Source organism: Grampus griseus (genome assembly GCF_964374135.1).
Source record: "Grampus griseus genome assembly, chromosome: 11".
Taxonomy (NCBI): Eukaryota; Metazoa; Chordata; class Mammalia; order Artiodactyla; family Delphinidae; genus Grampus; species Grampus griseus.
This window is the reverse complement of record NC_139005.1, coordinates 98,396,250-98,414,998: the sequence shown is the minus strand read 5'-3', so window position 1 is coordinate 98,414,998 and position 18,749 is coordinate 98,396,250. Positions and strand designations below refer to the sequence as shown.

Sequence of the window (18,749 nt, the reverse complement as noted above, 5' to 3'; positions counted from 1 at the left end):
ATTCAATGAATATTTTCTGGCACCTGTCCTGGGCTGGATGCCAGGGAAAATGGGATGCGTTGATTCGATGAGGGTCCTCTGGCACAGAATCTATGGAGGTAACTGTGTGTGTGTGTGTGTGTATGTGTGTGTGTGTGTGTGTGTGTGTGTGTGTGTGTGTGTGTAGGGAGTTTGTGAAAGCGATAAGAATACAAATGCATTGACCAGCCCTAACCAGAAGGCTTCCCAGGGAAAGTGGGTCCCGAAGATGAACACAGCTGAGGAGAAGAAAGGATTTCCAGCAAGGGGGAGAGCACAAGCATACGGGTGGCAGTGGGGCAGGCAGGGTCATGGTGGAGTTTGGGGAAACAAAGAGAGAGATGACCCCTGGAATTGCCAGCCTCTGGGCCCTTGCTCAGCCATTCCCATTTCCCATTTTACCAGCCTGAATCCCAGCTGTCCGGACTCAGAACCAGAGGCCATAGCCCTCAGGCCAGCGTCTTCATTTCACAGATGCAGAAGCAGGCCCAGAGGAGAACATACACACACTGCTGGTCATTGGCTTCATTACTTCTCTCACTCCACACTTCTCTGCAGAGCCTCCCAACCCCTCCCCTCCCCTGTGCCCGGTGCTGGGGACACAGAAGTGTCAGGCTCCGGCCCTGGCCTGAGGCACGCAAGGCCTGGTGACACAAAACAAGCCATGAGGCCTGAAGCACGATCCGGACCGCCCATTTCTTCTTCCAGGGCAGTTGCCATACCCCACAGTCCCTTACTGCCTATTCCACTTCCCCGCTTCCCTATCAGGCCTCTCATTCATTCTTCATTTGCACATCCCACATGTATTTATTGGGCATCTACTTCGTGCGGGGCAATGTTCCAGGCACAGGGAACACAGCTGTGCAGAAGACAGACCCCTTCCTCAGTGGGGAAGTCAGACAATGAACAGAACACATAGCTATATAATGGGATGTCACTGGAGGTAAGTGCTGCGCTGTGAAGAAAAATAAAGCAGGGTAAAGGGCTAGAGGAGAGGGAAGCTGGTGTTTTAGGTAAGGTGGTCAGGGCAGGCTCTTAGAGGAGGTGACTCTGGGACCCAAAGGAAATGAGGAAGCGTGTGTTACAAGGATGGGGAGAAGGGAAGCGGGGTGGGGCCTGGAGGCAGGCCCCTCCTTGATGGGTCTGTGGACGGAGGCTAGTGTGACTGTAGGGGGATGTCCTTGGCCATTTAGCTAGTTGGGAAATCTCAGCACTCTCCCTCCATTCGCATCTCCCAGGTCCTTAGAAATGGGCCACGGGGGCTGAGGTCTGGGAAGGGCCTCTAGCTGCCTCTCACCTAGATCTTCCTCTCTCAGTGGAGGCCAGCACGCGGATGGATGCCCACTGGACCTTGGCCTTCATCAGGAGCATGTGGCCAGCTGACCTCATACCTCTCCACGCCTCAACACCCTCATACCTAGTTAACACTCGGAGCGAGACCCCATCGTACAGCTGAGGAAACAGGCTCAGAGCCTTTCTCAACGCCCGGCACTGCGCCAGGCGGAGGAGTCTGGGGGCAGGAGGGGCTCTGCCACCGTCCCCCCATGAGACCTCTTTATGGCGGAGGGTGACCTCTTTCTGGGTTCTGAAGAGGAAGTTCCCGGGGGAAACCGGTCCTGACAACTTGACTGAGGAGAAACGGAGGGTGGCAATGGGGAGGGCAGGGGACAAAGTCAGTCTCTCGCGGGGCAAGGCGGGGCGGGGGCGGGGGGTACGGCCCGGAAGGGGCGATGGGAGGAGCTCAGAGACGCCAAACTGCCCGAGGGCGTGCAGGGGCTGAGGTCGGTCTTGGGGAGGGCCTTGCGGGGAGGGCCTGGAGAAAGTGGGCGCAGGGGTGGAGGGGCCGGCGAAGGCCGAGGCGGGATCCCGAGAGCCATTTGAGGAAAAGCTTGGCCGGAGTCGGAGGTCACCGGAGGCTAGACGCTTGGGGGGGCGGGGCCGGAGCGGACCGGGGGTTGGAGGATGGGGAAGGGAGCCAGCCCGGTAGGTCCGCGGCGGGAGGTCAGAGGAGGGCGGCCCTGGGCGTGGCCTTGGGCGGGTCTGGGGTGGGGCCTGACGCGCAAGGGGCGGGGTCTAGCTGATCGGGGTCGTGGTCTTGAGGGCGGTGGCGGGACCTGGATGGCTGGGGTGTGGCCTGAGGGCGGGCAGGGGCGGGGCGGGCAGCTACCGGGGCGGGGTCCGGATGGCCTGGGGGCGGGCCGGGCGAGGCGGGGCGGGGCAGGCGGCGGCCTGGAGGCGGGCGGGCAGTGTCGGCAACGCGGAGGTGCGCTCGCCTCACTGGGCTCGGCAGGAGGCGGAGGCGGCGGAGGCGGCGGCGGGGGCGGTGACGTGCACAAAGGCGGATTGTGGCTTCACTGGTGCTCGCGGCGGGCGGCGCCGGGGCGGGGGCGGCGGGGCGCGCCGGGGGCCCCCGCGGGCGCGGCGCAGGCGATGAGCCGGGGCCCGGCATGGCCTCCGCGCGGCCGCCGGGCTGGGCCTGCGCCTCGGCACCCGCGCCCGCGGGGCTCCGGGCCGGGCCGCCCGCCCTCCCCGCCGCCGCCGCTGCCGCCGCCGCCTCCCCGGAACCTGCGGGCGGCGCGGAGGCCGAGGAGCGCTCGCTGCAGCACATGCTGCGCGCCATAGCCGAGGAGCGCGGCCGCCTCAGCCTGCGCCGCGAGGTCTGCGGCCTCGGTGAGTGGGGTCGGCCGGGGTCGAGGCCGGGGCCGCCGCGTCGTCGGGGTGTGCGCGCCTCTGGGTGTCTCTGCGCGTCTCTGTCTCTGCGTGTGTCTCTGGGGCTCCCTGCGTGTCGCATCCCCCTCACGCCCCCGGCTCCCCGCGTCCGGCTGTTTCCTGTGCCTCCGCGTCTCCGTCTCTGATTTTGGTCCCGAGAGCGGTCCGGCACGCTCTCGTCCCTGTGTGTCTGTCTCCCGGGTCACTCGGCGTCTCCCTCTGTCTGTCCATCCGGGCGTCTGCCCGTCTCCCTCCTTCCCCTCCGTGGCTCCGCCAGGCCTCTTCCTTCTCCAAGAAGCCCTCCCCGGGGCCTCAGTGCCGCTGCAGGGAGTGCGGGCGCTGGATCTGGGGAGACCCGGAGCCCGACATGGCAGGGCCGGGGCCCCGTGGGCTCCGGGCAGACCTCCCTGCCAGCTGCCCCGGCCACCGTCCCAGCTCGCCGGGAGGGCAGGTCTCCGGCGTCCTGAAGCCTTTGTCTTCCCGCACCGCTCTCTCTGCACATTGGCTCTAACTGGGGACCTGTTGGACCGTCGCCCCATGAACCCACCCGCTTGGCAGCGGGAGCGGGGCCGGCCGCCTCTCTGGGTGTGATGCTGCTCTAAGGAGGCCCTAAGTCCTAGATGGGCCGGTGACGTGGGGTGGAGGTGCCCCGTGTGGTTTGAGAGAGCCTGGGGCTCCAGGTGTAGGTGGGGTCTTCCGTCATGGCTGGGCGTGAAGTGATGGCTACTGACGGATCGTGTTCAGACTAAAGCCCGAGGAGGCCGTTTTCTCTCTGAAAAGACCCCTCCCTTCTTCCTGCGGGAATGACTTCATACCACGTTCTCAGCCACCCCCCAGCCCCACCCTCATCCCCAGTCTGGGCTGGGGCTGTCTGAGGGGGCGACAGCACTTTGTGGAGAAGGGAATGTAAACCTTGGAGATTCTGCCCTACCCACTCCCTTTCATTCACCATTGGGGAAACTGAGTCCCAAAGAGCCAGCGCATCCCCACCTAAGGTCACAAGGCATTCCAGGCCCCTCAGCAGGCCACACCCTGGAGGCTGGAAGACGAGAGGAAATAAATTTGCGGCCTCCTTTTTTGCAGGAGGCGGACTTGGTACAAGATACTTCGCCTCAGCAGGTCTCAGCCCAGCCTGCCCTGGAACAAAGCTTTCCTCAAGCATGGGGGTGGGGGTAGGGTGTCTACAGGCCGGGGTGGACGAGGACAGAGGTTCTTTGGTCTCTTCTGAAAAGGCGTCACTAATTAGTTTCGAGCAGAAATGGAAGGGTCCTCATTTGTTCATTCAGCACATGTTCATTGAGCACCTACTGTGTGCCCGGCTGCATGCCCGCCTGGCAGGCCGCCTGTCACCTGGCACAGAGTGTCTGAGAGGGGAGGGGTCGGAGGGACCATTGCTCAGGCCCCTCAGCTCTGTTTGCTCAGCAGCTCCGGGCACCCCTCCTCACTCCCCTGTCAACACGGTCCTACTGTCCCCTGAGCATCCCTCTGCCCTGTAGACAGTCCCTGCCCCCAGGAGCCTGCACTGCCACCCCCTAAGAACAATAATTTGCTGTAGCACCTGGCATTTCCTGGGTACTCAGTGTGTGCCAGGTGCCTTATGCAGGCTCTGTCAATTCGATACTGACCTTGCCAGATATAGGAACATTATCTCCACTTCACCGATGTGGAGCCTGAAGTTCAGAGAGGCGAGACACTAGCCCAGGGACAGCCTGCGAGGAAGCTGTATAGCTGGGATTGACCCCGGTCAGTGGGACCCCAGTGCCTGTCCCCGCAAACGTCCCAACCAGGCCTTGTCGCACCTACTGCGCTGCATCTGGGGAGGGGACCTGCCCACAGTAGGCCAAGAGCACAGCCTGGTGCTTGCACTATTGCTGTGTCTCCCCTCCTGCCTCTAGTCCCCCCTCATGCACAAGCTCTTCCCATCTTACCACCCCCAGCCCCTCAGAACTCAGTCCCTGTAGTGCTCTGATGCGCTGCACTTTTATTTCTGCTCTTTTCTGCGCCTGGAAAGCTACCTCATACTTAACCTGCCCTGCAAGCACGTGCAGGTCTCCCTTCAGGCCTCAGAGCTAATGCTGCCACCCGGGGACCCTTCCTCCGCCCCGTCCTGCTGCCTGTGCTTTCTTTGTACTGGGTTCGCGTCTGGTGGATGAACGGACGACCATGGGTGGCACTGTGATGGTCTGTGTGGCTGTCTCCCCAGTTAGCAGGTGACCCCCCCCACCCCATACACACACACGGCATTGCCCAAGTCTAAGTCTCCTCAGTGCCCAGCACGGGGCCCATGCAGAGCAGAGCCCCAGGGCACACTCAGCAAATGAATGAGAGGATTACTTTCTGGGCTGGGGAAGGAAGGGTGTGGACGGGCAAGGAAGTTGGAAGATTAAAGCCTTAGAAGGGCTCACGTTGCCGTCTCTTTCATTTTTCAGATGAAAATGTGATGTTCAGGGAGGGACAAGCTAAACAGTGACTTCACACCCAAAGTAGAGTTAGGACAGAATGATTGGCCCGAGCACCCAGGCGTGAGCCCAGAACGCCCTCCCCAAAGCACTTTCACCATGTCACCCGCTCATCTCCACTTGGCAGCTGGGACAACCTGTTACATTTATGAATTAACTTAAACCTCCCAGATTTTTGTTGTTGTTGTTTAATTAAAGCTTAGGTTGTTCAGAACTAACCTCAGGTTGTTTTGAAGGTATAAGGGAGCCTCTGGGGGAGACGCTTGACCCTGGACAATCTGTTGTCATTTCTTTGATTTATTTATTTATTTATTTGGCTGCACCGGGTCTCAGTTGCGGCCTGTGGGATCTACTTCCCTGACCAGGGATTGAACCCGGGCCCCCTGCATTGGGAGCACAGAGTCTTAGCCACTGGACCACCAGGGAAATCCCTCTTTTTTAAAACAATTAATTTATTTATTTATATATTTATTTTTGGCTCCATTGGGTCTTCGTTGCTGTGCGTGGGCTTTCTTTAGTTGCGGCGAGCGGGGGCTACTCTTGGTTGCAGTGCGCAGGCTTCTCATTGCGGTGGCTTCTCTTGTTGCGGAGCACGGGCTCTAGGCGCATGGGCTTCAGTAGTTGTGGCATGCGGGCTCAGTAGTTGTGGCTCACGGGCTCTAGAGCGCAGGCTCAGTAGTGGCGCATGGGCTTAGTTGCTCCGCGGCATGTGGGATCTTCCCGAACCAGGGCTTGAACCCGTGTCCCCTGCACTGGCAGGCAGATTCTTAACCACTGCGCCACCAGGGAAGTCCCGCTGTTATCATTTAAGTAACAATGTCTGTCTATGAGATGAGAGAAGGCGACTACGCCCTTCTCCCTGCCCGCATTGTCTCTTGGTTGCATGATGAAAAGTACCTTGGAGATCCCAACCTGATTTTTGAATCTGTCTGATGTGGCCTCTGCAGTAGAGGCGTTTTTTTGAGGACTTGCTCCACGCCGGGTGGGGGGATCAGCCTTGATCCGTGCTGCGTGGGGTGTGGGTGCAGTTGAGGGGACAGAGAGCCAGATACACAGGTGACTTGGCTGAAGTAAAAATCCTGCTGGAAGCAGCCAGGGCTGTGCAGGATTTTGAGCAGGATTTTGGCGTTTTATCCACAGGAAACTGCCTGTGATTCCAGGTAGCAGGTGAGCCAGGCTGATGGCTGAGGCGGCCTGAGCGGGGCTCCAGAGTCTCTGAGTTGGGAAGAATCGGGTGGTCCAATGCCCACATGTTGTGTGATGCAGATGTCTGTAACAAAGGTGGAGATAGCCTGCCTGACACTTCCTCCTGGGGCTTGGGCCTTCTAATGGGCTCTGGATGTCAGCGCATGCATGCTGTGTGGGCAGGCTCCCTTCAACAGGGGCAGCACACCCCTGGCGTTTGGTCAAGTCACGTGGACACGACTCGGGTCTGAGTGGCAGAGGGGCCTTCCCCGTGCTGCTTGTCTTTGGGCCCTGCCTAGGCTGAGCGTTTTATTTTATTTTATTTTTTCAATTTATTTTACTGTATTGTTTTTTCCCATGGCCGCGGATGGCTTGCGGAATCTTAGTTCCCCGACCAGGGATTGAACCCGTGCCCTCGGCAGTGAGAGCGCGAAGTCCTAACCACTGGACTGCCAGGGAAGTCCCCAAGGCTGAGCATTTTAGAGCTGTTTATTCTTGGGCCCTCGCCCCCTTTTAGGTGGCCTGGGGAATTTTCTCTCTCTTTGGAGTGCTGTGGGACAAAAGGAGTGTTTCACATTCACCATTTCCTTTTATCGTCAAAATAATCCTTTAAGGTAGGTATCATTAAACTGCTCTCTTTGTCCTGGTGAAGAAGCACAGGGTTAGAGGTGAAGTAACATGCCCCAGTCCCATGGCCAGTAAGTGGCAGAATCTGTCTGGGCTCTTAGCAGGGGTGAAGCCCTCACACCTGTCCTCGGGTGCGTGTGGCCTGGCCACCATAGGTGTGCTCAGCTGCTTGGCACGAGGTGGGCTGAGGAAGGGCCCAAGTCGAGGTGTGAGGGGTTGTGAGGGGCACAGAGAAGGGAGCCACCTTGGCCGACCAGCGGGGTTCGTGCAGGCGTGGCCTTTGAGAGGGGGTTAGGGTGGGCAGGACTTGCCTGGAGGAGCAGGGAGGCTTGAAGCCTGGCTGTGGGAGTTGAGGCTGGAGCGATGTTTGGGGCTCTGAGCGCCCGGCTGGGACTTTGGTGTTCGCTTGGCCTGGCCTTCAGCAGCTCGGCGAGTGTTTGACTCGTGGACCGGCCAGCACTGGAGAGGCCGTTAGCACGAGGGATGCTGCTCACGTGCCGTGTGCCAGCCCCGCTGGACCTGCAGCAGCACCTCCTGTGGAGGCAGGTTCTGTTAAAAGCCCATTTTGCAGATGAGGAAACGAAGCTTCAGAGGGGAAAGTGACTCACCCAAGGTCACGTAACTGGGAGGTAGCAGAACTGGGGTTCCTGGGGTTCCAGCCGAGGCATGTCAGGTGCCAGTAGCCGTCCTGTAGAGAGTTCTGGAATGAGCCAGAGGAGTACGGGGGAGACTGCCTTCCTGTGAGCCTCGCCTCTGCGCTGAACACCTACACGTGCCAGGCACCTGACACCACCCTGTGAATCGGGAAGAGGACCTTGCACGCTCGGCCCAGCCCTCTGTCTTGCTCGGTGCAGTGTAGCTGGGCGTAGTGGTGGGCGGGGGATGTTCATGGGAGGTGTGGCTGGAAGGGAAGAACGGGGGCCTAAGCACGCCACCGTTTGGAGCTTCTGGGTCCTCATCTGTAAAGTGGAGACAACAAAGTCTGTAGGATCATGGAAATTGTCTGAGAAGGGACACGCACAGCCTCATGCCACCCCGTGAGGACTGCAGGAGATGTGGTAGGAACAGACCCAGCACAAGCCCTGGCACGGCGTTGACCCTCTATGCTGTTGTTGTTATAAAGGACACAAACATCTGGCCCAGTGCCCGCATGTGGAATTAGGGTTGGATTCAAGCTCTGAAGTTCAGACTGCTTTGCAGTGGCTGGTGCCAGTTTTTCTGGGTTCCCCTGGGGCCCTCCGTCCCCAAGGCAGGCAGAGCCGGTTCTGGGGCAGTGCCGCGAGGAGGAAGTGTGGCCGTTTAGAGTGGCAGTGGTGTCTCTTTCGGTTCCTGCGCCTATTTTTAAGGCCTGTGGGTTCTGGCCTCTATCCGTTTCTGGGGCTGGAGCAGCCCAGGCAGCTGCTGGAGTGGTCCTCTCCCAAGGCAGGGACTCTGCATCCTTCCAGAGAACGCTGAGGACGCTGGACCTCGCACTCTAAGGAGACTGAGGGTCATGGCTGCAGGGATTCTTGGCAAAGCGAGAGGGCCATCAGCTGTGTTGGCATCCTCGCCCCCTCCCCTGGCCTGGGCGCCAGTGCCCGCTCTGCCGCTGCCCTGAGGCCTTGCACAAGCCGTGCCCCCTCCTTGCAGCGCTGGCTCCTTATTTACATCTGCCTCCTTCACTGGGCTGGGCGGGCTCAGGACTACCAGCCGAGCCATGAGGCCACTGCAGAGAAGCCCTGAGCGGGACGCTTGTTAAAAAAACAGCATCAAAATCCCCAGACAAGTTTTTTCCAATTAAAAAATGTTACACGGGCTTCCCTGGTGGCACAGTGGTTGAGAGTCCGCCTGCCGATGCGGGGGACATGGGTTCGTGCCCCGGTCCAGGAAGATCCCACATGCCGCGGAGCGGCTGGGCCCGTGAGCCATGGCCGCTGAGCCTGTGCGTCCGGAGCCTGTGCTCCGCAACGAGAGAGGCCATGACAGTGAGAGGCCTGCGTACCACAAAAAAAAATAAAATAAAATAAAAAATGTTACATGTACAATATAGAAACTGGAAAATATAAAGAATGGAAAAAAATTACTCATAGTTCCAATCACGTAGTCACACTGTTAACAACATCTTGCTTTCCAATCTTTTTAAAGCCCCTTTAAAGAATACTTGATATTCTACGCATAAAGTTTCTTAATCATGCTTTCTCACTTAAAATTCCTAAAACGTTTCCGTGTTGTTCAAACTCTAAACATTATTTAAATGATACAGGATAGTTGAGTGGATGTGCCATAATTTACTTAATCGGTTTTGTCTTGTGGGAAACGTAGCTTGGATCCAGTTTTTCACTCTTATAAATAGCTTGCAACAGGGCTCTTCATTTGTGCGAAGCTTTCTGCATTTGGATGACTTCTTTCGGCTGCCAACCTGGGAGGCCATTTCTTAGAGGCTGCTGTCTGACCCCCAAGGCAGGACTAGGACCATAGGTGGATGTGGCGGGTGGCAGACAGAAGTTTACCAAACTCATGGAGAACTTTCTGTTATTTATTTATTTATTTTAATTTTTGGCTGTGTCAGGTCTTAGTTGCGACATGCGGGATCCTCTGCTGCAGCGCATGGGCTTCTCTCTAGTTGTGGCGTGTGGGCTCAGTAGTTGCGGCGCCCGGGCTCTGTAGTTGCGGCACGTGGCCTCAGTAGTTGTGGCGCATGAGCTTAGTTGCCCCACGGCCTGTGGGATCTTAGTTGCCTGACAGGGGATCGAACCTGCACCCCCTGCATTGGAAGGCGGATTCTTAACGACTGGACTATCATGGAAGTGCCATGGAAAACGTTCTGAATCATTGGCATTGGTACAAACAGGAAGAAAGGTGAGTGGCGGGTGGCGGCTTCCTGGCACCCGGGTGTGCCAGCTGCTGAGAGAGGATCCAGCCTCAGACGGGGCTTGGGGCCGGCTGCCCGCTGGTCGGTGATTCTCCAGGCCTGTCTCCTCCCTGGGATTGCAGGCTTGCCTGCTGAGTGGGGGAGGCAGGTGTCCTTTGTCCTGCAGCTGGGGACAGGGAAGCCTGGGAACTGAGTGGCCCAGGCTGCTCCTCGCCTCCAAGACCCTCTCACTTCCAGCTCTGCGCGGCCCCTGCCCGCCCAGCCTCGGGTACAACAGACGGTGGCCCCCGCATCAGCACGGGTGCCAGGCTGCCTGTGGGTGCAGTGCAGGCCTTGGTCCTGGCTCTTACCCTCCGGGGGCTGGTATGGGTGGGGAGACAGTGCTGGGTGTGATCGGCAGCCCTCCAGTCCGTCCTCTTGCTGCTGCTGCGCGGCTTTGGGACAGGTGTTCTTCCGAGAGCGGACGTGATGTCCCTCTGCCCGACGTCGCGCCCTCCTGGCGTCGGGGCTGATCTGGCAGCTTGCTCCCCACCTCCTGGTTTTGGCTTGGGCAGCAGAACATCCTCAGGGTCACAGCCATCCCGGGGGAGCCGAGATGGACAAGAAAGATCCAGAATTCAACCAGCCTGTCGCTGTTGCTGTGCCGACAGGTAGGTGAAGCTGCGAGAGGGCCCTGGCAGACTGAGCACCAGAGCCAGAATGCCCGATGGGCCCTCCCGCCTGTTGTCTCGGTTCAGGTAAAGAGATCGAGGCCCACTGGGGGCAGGGCAGGGTGTCCTTACTTTCCGTGTGCAGTGACCGGGCTGGGCTGTGGAGGGAGAGAAGCACAAGGAGGCCCCTCAGGGCCCAGCTGGCTGCAGCAGGAGCTGAGAGGTTGTTGGTGAACCTGCAGATGAGGGGTCAGGGCGTCTGGGGGCCGAGGTAAGGGCTGTCCAGCTGGGGGAGGACCCTCTGCACGGTCCAGGCCGCGCAGGATGAGCGTCAGCTCACTTGGGAGGGACCACCTTTTTAATATTCACTTACTTATTTTTATTTATTTGGCTGCGCCGGGCCTCAGTTGCGGCATGTGGGATCTTTTTTAGTTGTGGCATGCGGGCTTCTTAGTTGCGGCACGTGGGATCTAGTTCCCTGACCATGGATCGAACCCGGGTCCCCTGCATAGGGAGCGTGGAGTCTTAACCACTGGACCACCAGGGAAGTCCCTAAAAAGGGAGTCTTGTGTCTGATGGGATACAAGACAAATACCCTGTTAGCCTGAGTCTTTTAAAGCAGCGGTCCCCAACCTTCTTGGCACCAGGGACTGGTTTCGTGGAAGACAGTTTTTCCATGGACCGGAGTGTGGGGGTGGGATGGTTTGGGGATGATTCAAGCACATTACATTTATTGTGCACTTTATTTCTATTATTATTACATTGTAATATATAATGAAATCATGATACAACTCACCGTAATGCAGAATCAGTGGGAGCCCTGAGCTTGTTTTCACTTGCCACTCACTGATAGGGTTTTGATATGAGTCTGCAAGCAACTGATTTATTACGGTCTCTGTGCAGTCAAACCTCCCTGCTAACGATAAGCCGTATGTGCAGCCACTCCCTGGCGCTAGCATCACTGCCTCAGCTCCCCCTCAGATCACCAGGCATTGGATTCTCATAAGGAGTGCGCAACCTAGATCCCTCGCAGGCACGTTCACAGTAGGGCTCACGCTCCTGCGAGAAGCTCATGCCGCTGCTGACCTGACAGGAGGTGGAGCTCAGGCAGTAATGCTAGCGATGGGGAGCGGCCATAAATACAGGCGGCGCTTCGCTGGCTCCCCCGCCGCTCACCTCCTGCTGTGCGGCCCGGACCGGTAGCAGTCCGTGGCCTGGGGGTTGGGACCCCTGTTTTATAGGATATGTTCTTTGCCTCCCTTGAATGACCAGTGGATACGTGAGAAATGTCTCTTGGCAAAGTGAAAAGGAGAGGGGCTTAATTTTTAGTCCTGTAGTTGGAGGTGCTGTCGCTGTTTATCTTTAGTGTAAAAACCCTTTGGTTTGGGACGTGCTTTGAATCTTGACTGTTTACACTTGGGACAACACTTAGGACAGAACAAGTGAGAAAAGCAGAGTACAAACTACTCTTTACAGGGAGCGTGTACTACCAAGATCGTCAGGAAAGAGCCCGACTTTCACAAAGGGCTCTGCCGCGTCCTCACTGGTGCTCACAGCTGCTGAGCGGAATCATGGGCGGGTTTTGTCCCTGTTTACAGAGGGGGGTTGAGGCTCAAAGTGACGGGGACCTCGAGTGAGGCGGGCCTGGGCTTCTGCCTTCTCGTTCTTTCTGGAACGTTGCTCACGGGCACCATTGCAGCCGCACTGCCACCCAAGACCCTCGTGCCAGTTGATTGCTCACCTTTTCTGCGATCTCCACCCCTCTCTCAGTGTACATTTTTAGGTAACCGTAGTCACTGTTGCCTCCCTCGTGCAGGCCATAGCGACTGAGCACCCGGGGATGCAGAGCTGGACTGGGCTTGGCCCTGCTTCCCGGGGCTGAGAGCTTCCCCGGGAGATGGTAGAGGCAGGTGGGTAGAGGGTAACCGGTCATGCCGCCCCCTGATCCCACCCACACCCATCACGGACCAGCCCAGACACTCCCTGGACCAGCCCCCACTGCTGACTGCCCTCGAACACCTGTCTCCCCAGAGTGTGTCGCCTCCAGCTCAGCCTGACTGAGACTGGGCAAGGGTCAGCCCTTCTTCACCTGCCCCTCCAGCTGTGGCCGAGTTCTGTCTGCCCTGAGCCATCCCTCATCCCCACCTGGGTCACCTGTGGGCTGGACTACACCAGCCCCCGCGCCTGGCCCTCCGTCCCACCACGGCTGCCGCTCCCGACTGTGTTATACTCTGCTGCTTACACCCCTAGAAACCTCTGAGGCCTACAAGTCAGAGTTCAAGATCCTTTCCGACCTGGCCCTGCTGACAGCTAAGCCCCAGCCGTGTGAGTCTTCTCGGGGGCTCCTCCACACTTTGCCACTCTGTCGCCCCATCTGTCAGGGGAGCCTCACCTCTCAGTTCTCGGCTCAAGGGCCCGTCTGGCCCTTTCCTGACCCCTTGAGAGGATCAGCTGGGCCCCCCCTCCTTCGTTCTTGACGGCACCTGTACTGATTTCTGCCGTCAGTCCTGTGACGCTGCATAGCCTCCTGTGTGTGACTTCTTTTCCCTCACCCCCTGGGGTCCCCTGCAGGGTCATTGGCACTGGCTCTGCATCCCTTGTGCCAGCTCAGGGTGGGACTGATGGTGGAGCGAGGCCCAGGGAAGGGGCTGTGAGGGGAGTGTGGGTGATGAATCGATGGGTTCGTATCTGTTGAGTGAAGAGGGTGGTCATTTCTTGGAGAGGTAGCCCTTGAGTGGAGCCGTCCTCACGGGGGGTCCCGCTGGGCAGAGACAGAGCAGGGAAGAAGGCAGAGGAGGCTCAGAAATTAATTTTCCCTGAATGCTGTGTCACTTTGGGGAAGTCGCTGCAGCTCTCTGGGCCTCCGTTCTCCTGGCAGAGTAGGACTGATTACTGCCCTGCGTCCACCTCGGGCAGAGGTCAGCCTCCAGACCTAGAGCATCAGAGAGTGTCACGGAGGCTGCCCGTGACAGGTGACGGCCCTGGGTCAAGGCCAGGGGGCCTGTGGGAGTCTCTGTGGGCAGAGCCCTTCCCCCTTCCAGCTCTCAGTTTCCTCTTAGGTAAAATGGGGAGAGGAAGGTTGACGTGGACCACTGTTCGCAGCCCGTGGTTCTGGGGTGTGTGGTCAGCAGTCCACAGGCATTACTGCCTAACCCAAGCCACTTGACAAAAGCAGGGCCAGCTACACTGCGCCTCAGGGAGGTCAGTGCTGCCCTGTGCTCTGATTCAGGGACAACGGAAATGAAATAGGAAGAAGCAGAAGTAGGAAGAATTGCATACGCCACCCTGCAGCCCAGAGATGGAAATAAGAACCCGGTCGTCCCACCACCCAGAGCTACACCGTCACGCTCGGGGCTGTAGCTGTCATGCCCGCCGAGCCCCCAGCTTTGTCTGCAGGTCCGTCCTACCGATCCACAGCACCTGGTGGCCGGTGCTGCCTCGGGTGGTCCCCAAGACTGCGGCCCCTGCCGGGAGGCGGGCGCCTAGCATTCCAGCTTCCTCCGGCCCCGGGGAGGAGGGAGCTGCCCACCCCGTGGGGCTCATCAGCTCTTGCTCAGCTCCTGGGAGCCCTCGTCCCGCCCCCGCTCCGTGTGGCAAACCCCAAGGAGTCGACTTAGGCTGGAGCTGCTGAGCCGCGCAGGGAGCGGGGATGGCGTCATCTCAGGCGGGGCACGTGTCTGGGAGCCTCCCTGCGAGTCCGGCTGCCGCCCCGTTACTGCAGGCCCAGCACTGGGTCGTTCCCATAGCAGCCTGTGGTGAAGGGGGGTGTCACCCCTGCCGGCAGACGAAGAAGATGAGGCTGAGAGAGGGGAAGGCCCTCGTTCAGCGTCCCAGGTAGTCAGTCTGGGTTCTGGGCCCAGCTCTCCTGGACTCGAGGCTGTGGCCTGTCCCTCTTCCGCTTGGACATCCATCTCTCCAGGGAGAGGCATTTGGCGCCTTTTTTTCCGTGTGGCTTCGCCCTGGTCTAGTGTATGAAGAAGAACCCCACCCCATGGTTGTCACAGAGAAGGAAGTCTTAGAAGAAGCGAGAATAAAGGAGGGAAATGAAAGAGGAGACAGGCTCGGGGGTGGGCGTTCCTGGCGAAGAAGCTGCAGCTGGAATTGCGCAAGGGAACCGAGACCCCAGGAGCGAGGAGAGATGAGACAAGCGGCCCCTGGGGGAGGGCTGGGGGCGTGTTTGGAGGGACTACGCTAGGTGACGCTGAAGGTAGAACACCTGAGGGGCAGGTGTCCTTTGGGTCTGCCCAGGGGCCGGGGGTGGGGGGACTTGAATCCTAGCTTCACGCAGTGTGTCATCAGCTTTGCATCCTGGCCCGCTGGAAGCGCTTGGTAAACGTCATCCTGGAGCCCGAAGCCTGCAGGAGTAGGTGCTGGGCACAGCGGTGAGCAAGACAGTCCCTTCCGCCTGGACTCACTGGGTGGGGTGGTCCAGCTGTGCCTGGTCCCCAGCTCTGAGCCTGGTCCGTGGGCCAGGATGGGTGCACCAACACGGTCTGGGGTTGCTGGGTTTCAGCATCTGCTCTGGCGCAGTGGTGGGAGCAGGTGGGCTGTGAGCCTCTTGCGGTGCTGGCCAGGCTTCTGGGCTTCTGTCACGCGCCTCGTGCTGCGTGGCGCGGTGGGGCGGGGGCAGGAGGAGGTGGAACAGGGACCAGGGCAGTGAGGGCGGTGACCAGGTGATCGCAGCCCAGGAAGGTGGGGAGGGTGGGCGGGAGGCGGGAGCCGCGGTGGCTGGGTGGCGGCTCATGTCGGGGCTGGGGCACCTTGTGTGGGTGTCCCCCGAAGATCCCTCAGGAGAACGGCACCTCGTCTTGGAGGCCCGTTTATGTGTCAGAGCAAAGCAGTGAGTCAGGAGTTTGAATAAGGCCACGTCGGTGACGAGCTCCTAGGAGACGGGAATTTGAATGTGGAGCTCCTGTTTTGGCCTGATGACTGCTTAGGCGAGCTCGAAGCCCCCTGGGAAGAGGTGGTGGGGAGCGAAGTGGCCACAGGGCTGCGGGTTTGCAGGCACTGCTGTTCTGGAGAACGCAGAGGATTGCTTTGGGGAACTGTGGGCCGTGGGGACTGAAGCCCCACCCTTGAAAGTGACCTTGAGATCAGGGTCAGGGTTTGTTTCTCACTGCACCTGGGGCCTCAGGTGATGCCCGGCAGGGAGCAGGCTCAGAGTGGGTGCTGAACCGACTTGGATTCCAGTGCCAGCTCCCATCGTGATCTTGCTGGGTAAGCAGGACCGAGGGCCTTCTGGAGGTGACCTGAGGGCCGCAGGAGCACTTTAAGGGTTTCGCAACATTGCGCATATTGTGAGAAGGGACAGTGGCTTTGGGTTTCAAAGCTGCCGTGGTGCTCGCTGAGTAAACTGGAAAACTGGGGTGCAGTCATGCGGTTGTTTGTTCAACATTCACTGACTCCCCGCTGTGGGCCCTGCCCTGTGGTGGGTACCTGGTCGCCCTGCCCTGTGGTGGGTACCTGGTCACCCTGCCAGTGACGTGCCTTGTCGTGGTGGGAAGGGACACATCAGTGTGTTCGTGTGGCAGGCTTAGATGGCAGCCCTGGGCTGTGGCCTGGCTCTGCCACGTGCCAGCAGTGCGACATCAGATGAGGGAAGCAAACCTTGAGCCTCGATTTCCTCATCAGTTAAATGAAGGTAGCAACATTATCTCACAGGGTCTTTGTGAAGATCAAATGAGGTAAAGTGGCCCAGGTGGGTCAGAGGAGGTGCGTGGGGCGGGTGGTGGGAACAGGCCCCAGGGACGTGATGGCCAAGCTGACTTGCACAGGCTGGGTTGGGACGGGCCTAGGGCACCGTGGTTCGGTCCAGGAAGATTCCATGGTGAGGGGTGGGGTGGCCTGAGGACGCGCAGGGTGTTTGGTCAGGGGCGGAGGGAGGGGCTGCAGCATGGGGGACCACAGCGCAAACTGGAGGGGCTGTCTGTAGGGCCTGGCTCATCTGGGGAAGGAGGCTCGACCTTTTCCTGGAGAAGAAGGGGGCCAGGCAGGTGATGGGCTCTCCTGACCCGGCCGCCTTGCCATCCTTGAGACCCCGTGCTTCCCTTAGGCTGGAGCGGAGGACCGGCCTGGCCTGTGGGATTGCTCACGTGGGGACCCGTCTGACCAGTACTTCTCCATCCAAGTGCCTCATCAGGGCAGCCCTGGGCCTCCCTGGGCAGCTTCTTTGTCTTTTGTGCCCTGAGGGAGGGTCTCTAGCCCATGAGGGGCACTGAGAGGCACGAGTTGATGAAAGGCCTATTGAGGGGCCACAGAAGCCTATTCATGCTGCCCTGGCTGCCGGGGGGCGGAAGCGGCCAAGGGCTGCCTTGGACTCTCCCCAAAGAGGCCAGTTGACCCCCCCCCCAGCCTTTGGGAGGGGCCAGGCTGAGCCGAGGCGGCTCCCAGGAGGTCCCTCTCGGGACCCTTGGCCCAGGTGGCCCTTGGACGGGCTGGGCATCGGGCATCTACAGGCCGTGGGTCATACCTCTGCCCCTTCCTTCTCCCCACAGCAGAGAGACTCTGTCTCAAACCCTTCAGGGCTCCCCGGTCCTCTGAGGATAAACGCAAAGCCCGCAACCCAGCCAGGAGGCCGTGTGCGGTCGCGTCCTTTCCAGCTCGGACTCCCACGTGGCATCCTGGCTCTGGACCCTTTCCCATCTCGGCCTCACCAGGAGGACCTTGGATGCTCTTCCCACCCCCCAGCAGGAAACTCCCCTCCTCAGGGCACGCTCCTGACGCCCCAGCGAGGCGCGGCGCCCGTCGTGCAGGCTCAGGGAGCACAGCCTGCCCTCCCGACCCTCCCGAGGCAGCGTCCTGCTTGTCTGTGTGAGTTGCTGATAAAAAGCTTCCTCCCGCTCAGCGCCAGGTGGGCAGGGTCCGTGCTGGGTTCTGGTCCCCGTCCCACCCAGCACTGAGCACCCAGCCTTGAATGGTGGCACTCGGTAAACGCTTGCTTCGGCATAAGCAAGGTGTGGATGGCTGGGTTCAAGTACCCGCTGCAGCCGAGGTGAGGATGGTCGGTGGTTAGCACAGTGCCTGGCACACGGTGAGTCCTTGGTGCTGTTTCGATGCACAGCGTATTATTGATACACTACAGAATGTTTGAAAAACAGGAAAACGTTGTAATTCCCCCACTCTCGACACTAACCACTGTGGGCGTTTGGGTTCAACTTCCTTTCAGTCTTTCTTCTTAGGCATGTTTTTAAAAAAGCAATTTCCTTCCTTCAAGCGTTCTGTACAAGTTTTGTGGCCTGCTCTTTGTTTTTTGCTGTTCTTTTTTCTTTAGCTTTCTATCATAAGCATTTTCCCAAGTAACTGCATTGTGATTAAAAATGTTTGTTACTCTTGGAATAGGTAAACATGGTCAGGGCACAAAATTCAAATGTCTGAGAAGAGTCATAGAGAAAAGGCCAAGACGCCTTTCTCCTCCCTGGTCTCTCTCCAGAGGCCGTGATAATACTGGCAATGATGTAAATAACACTTGCTGACCCTGGGCCCCAGCTCAGTGGCAGCCTGGTTGGGCTTCGAGGGTATCAACTAATTAAAAACTCCTGACAGCCCCGGGGGTTGGGTTCCATTATCCCAGTGCCCCAGCCTCTCACCCCACAAGCACTTGGGCCATTATGAACGATTCACTTTTATATGAATATAAAACCTCTGATATTGTTAGCCCCTCATATTTCCCCTCGCTTCATTTGCCCTAGAGATCTTTCCTTAGCGGTGCAGAGAGCTGCTTCAGTTCGTGTTTGAAAGCTACACGGTATCCCATTCTGTGAATGATCTCTCATTTATTCAGCTAACTTTCCTGTTGATGGGACCATTCCAGTACTTTGTAAGCAGTGCTGTAGCAATTACAGAATCTTACACGGGAGGTGGAAGACTGTAGGAAAAACCCCTCGGGGAGGAGCTGCTGGGTCAAAGGGAGAAGCAGCTGTGGTTTGGTTGCCCAGCTCTCTCCTAACAGATTTCATCAGTTTCTTATCCTGCTGCCTGATACGAAGTCCCCATTTCTCCACACCCTCTTCAGCGCGGAATGTTGTCAGGTGTTTTGATTTTTTTCACATCTGATAGGTGAAAAATAGAATTTTTCAGTTTTCATTTACATGTCTCTAATTGTGTGAAGCTGAGCATAGTTTCCTGTCTTAGAAGACGTTTATATCTCCCTTTGCCTTTCCGTCCTGTTTCATTTTATTATGCAGTGTATGAAACTTATTTGTTAAGAAAATTAACCCTCATTTAAGAGATCCCGTGATTTTCCAGTGTGGT

The 18,749-nt window shown here is 58.4% G+C and overlaps 1 protein-coding gene across 1 annotated transcript in view; it reads left to right on the top strand.

Annotated features, from left to right (window-relative positions):
- Positions 1–2,534: 2,534 nt before the first annotated feature.
- The window catches only part of KIAA0930, a 40,067-nt gene continuing 23,852 nt past the window's right edge, over positions 2,535–18,749 (top strand). Inside the window, exon 1 of the mRNA XM_082666072.1 lies at positions 2,535–2,688. Within this exon, the coding sequence (XP_082522198.1) occupies positions 2,625–2,688 (64 nt within the window). The 5' untranslated portion in view covers positions 2,535–2,624. The remainder of the gene's footprint in view (positions 2,689–18,749) is intronic.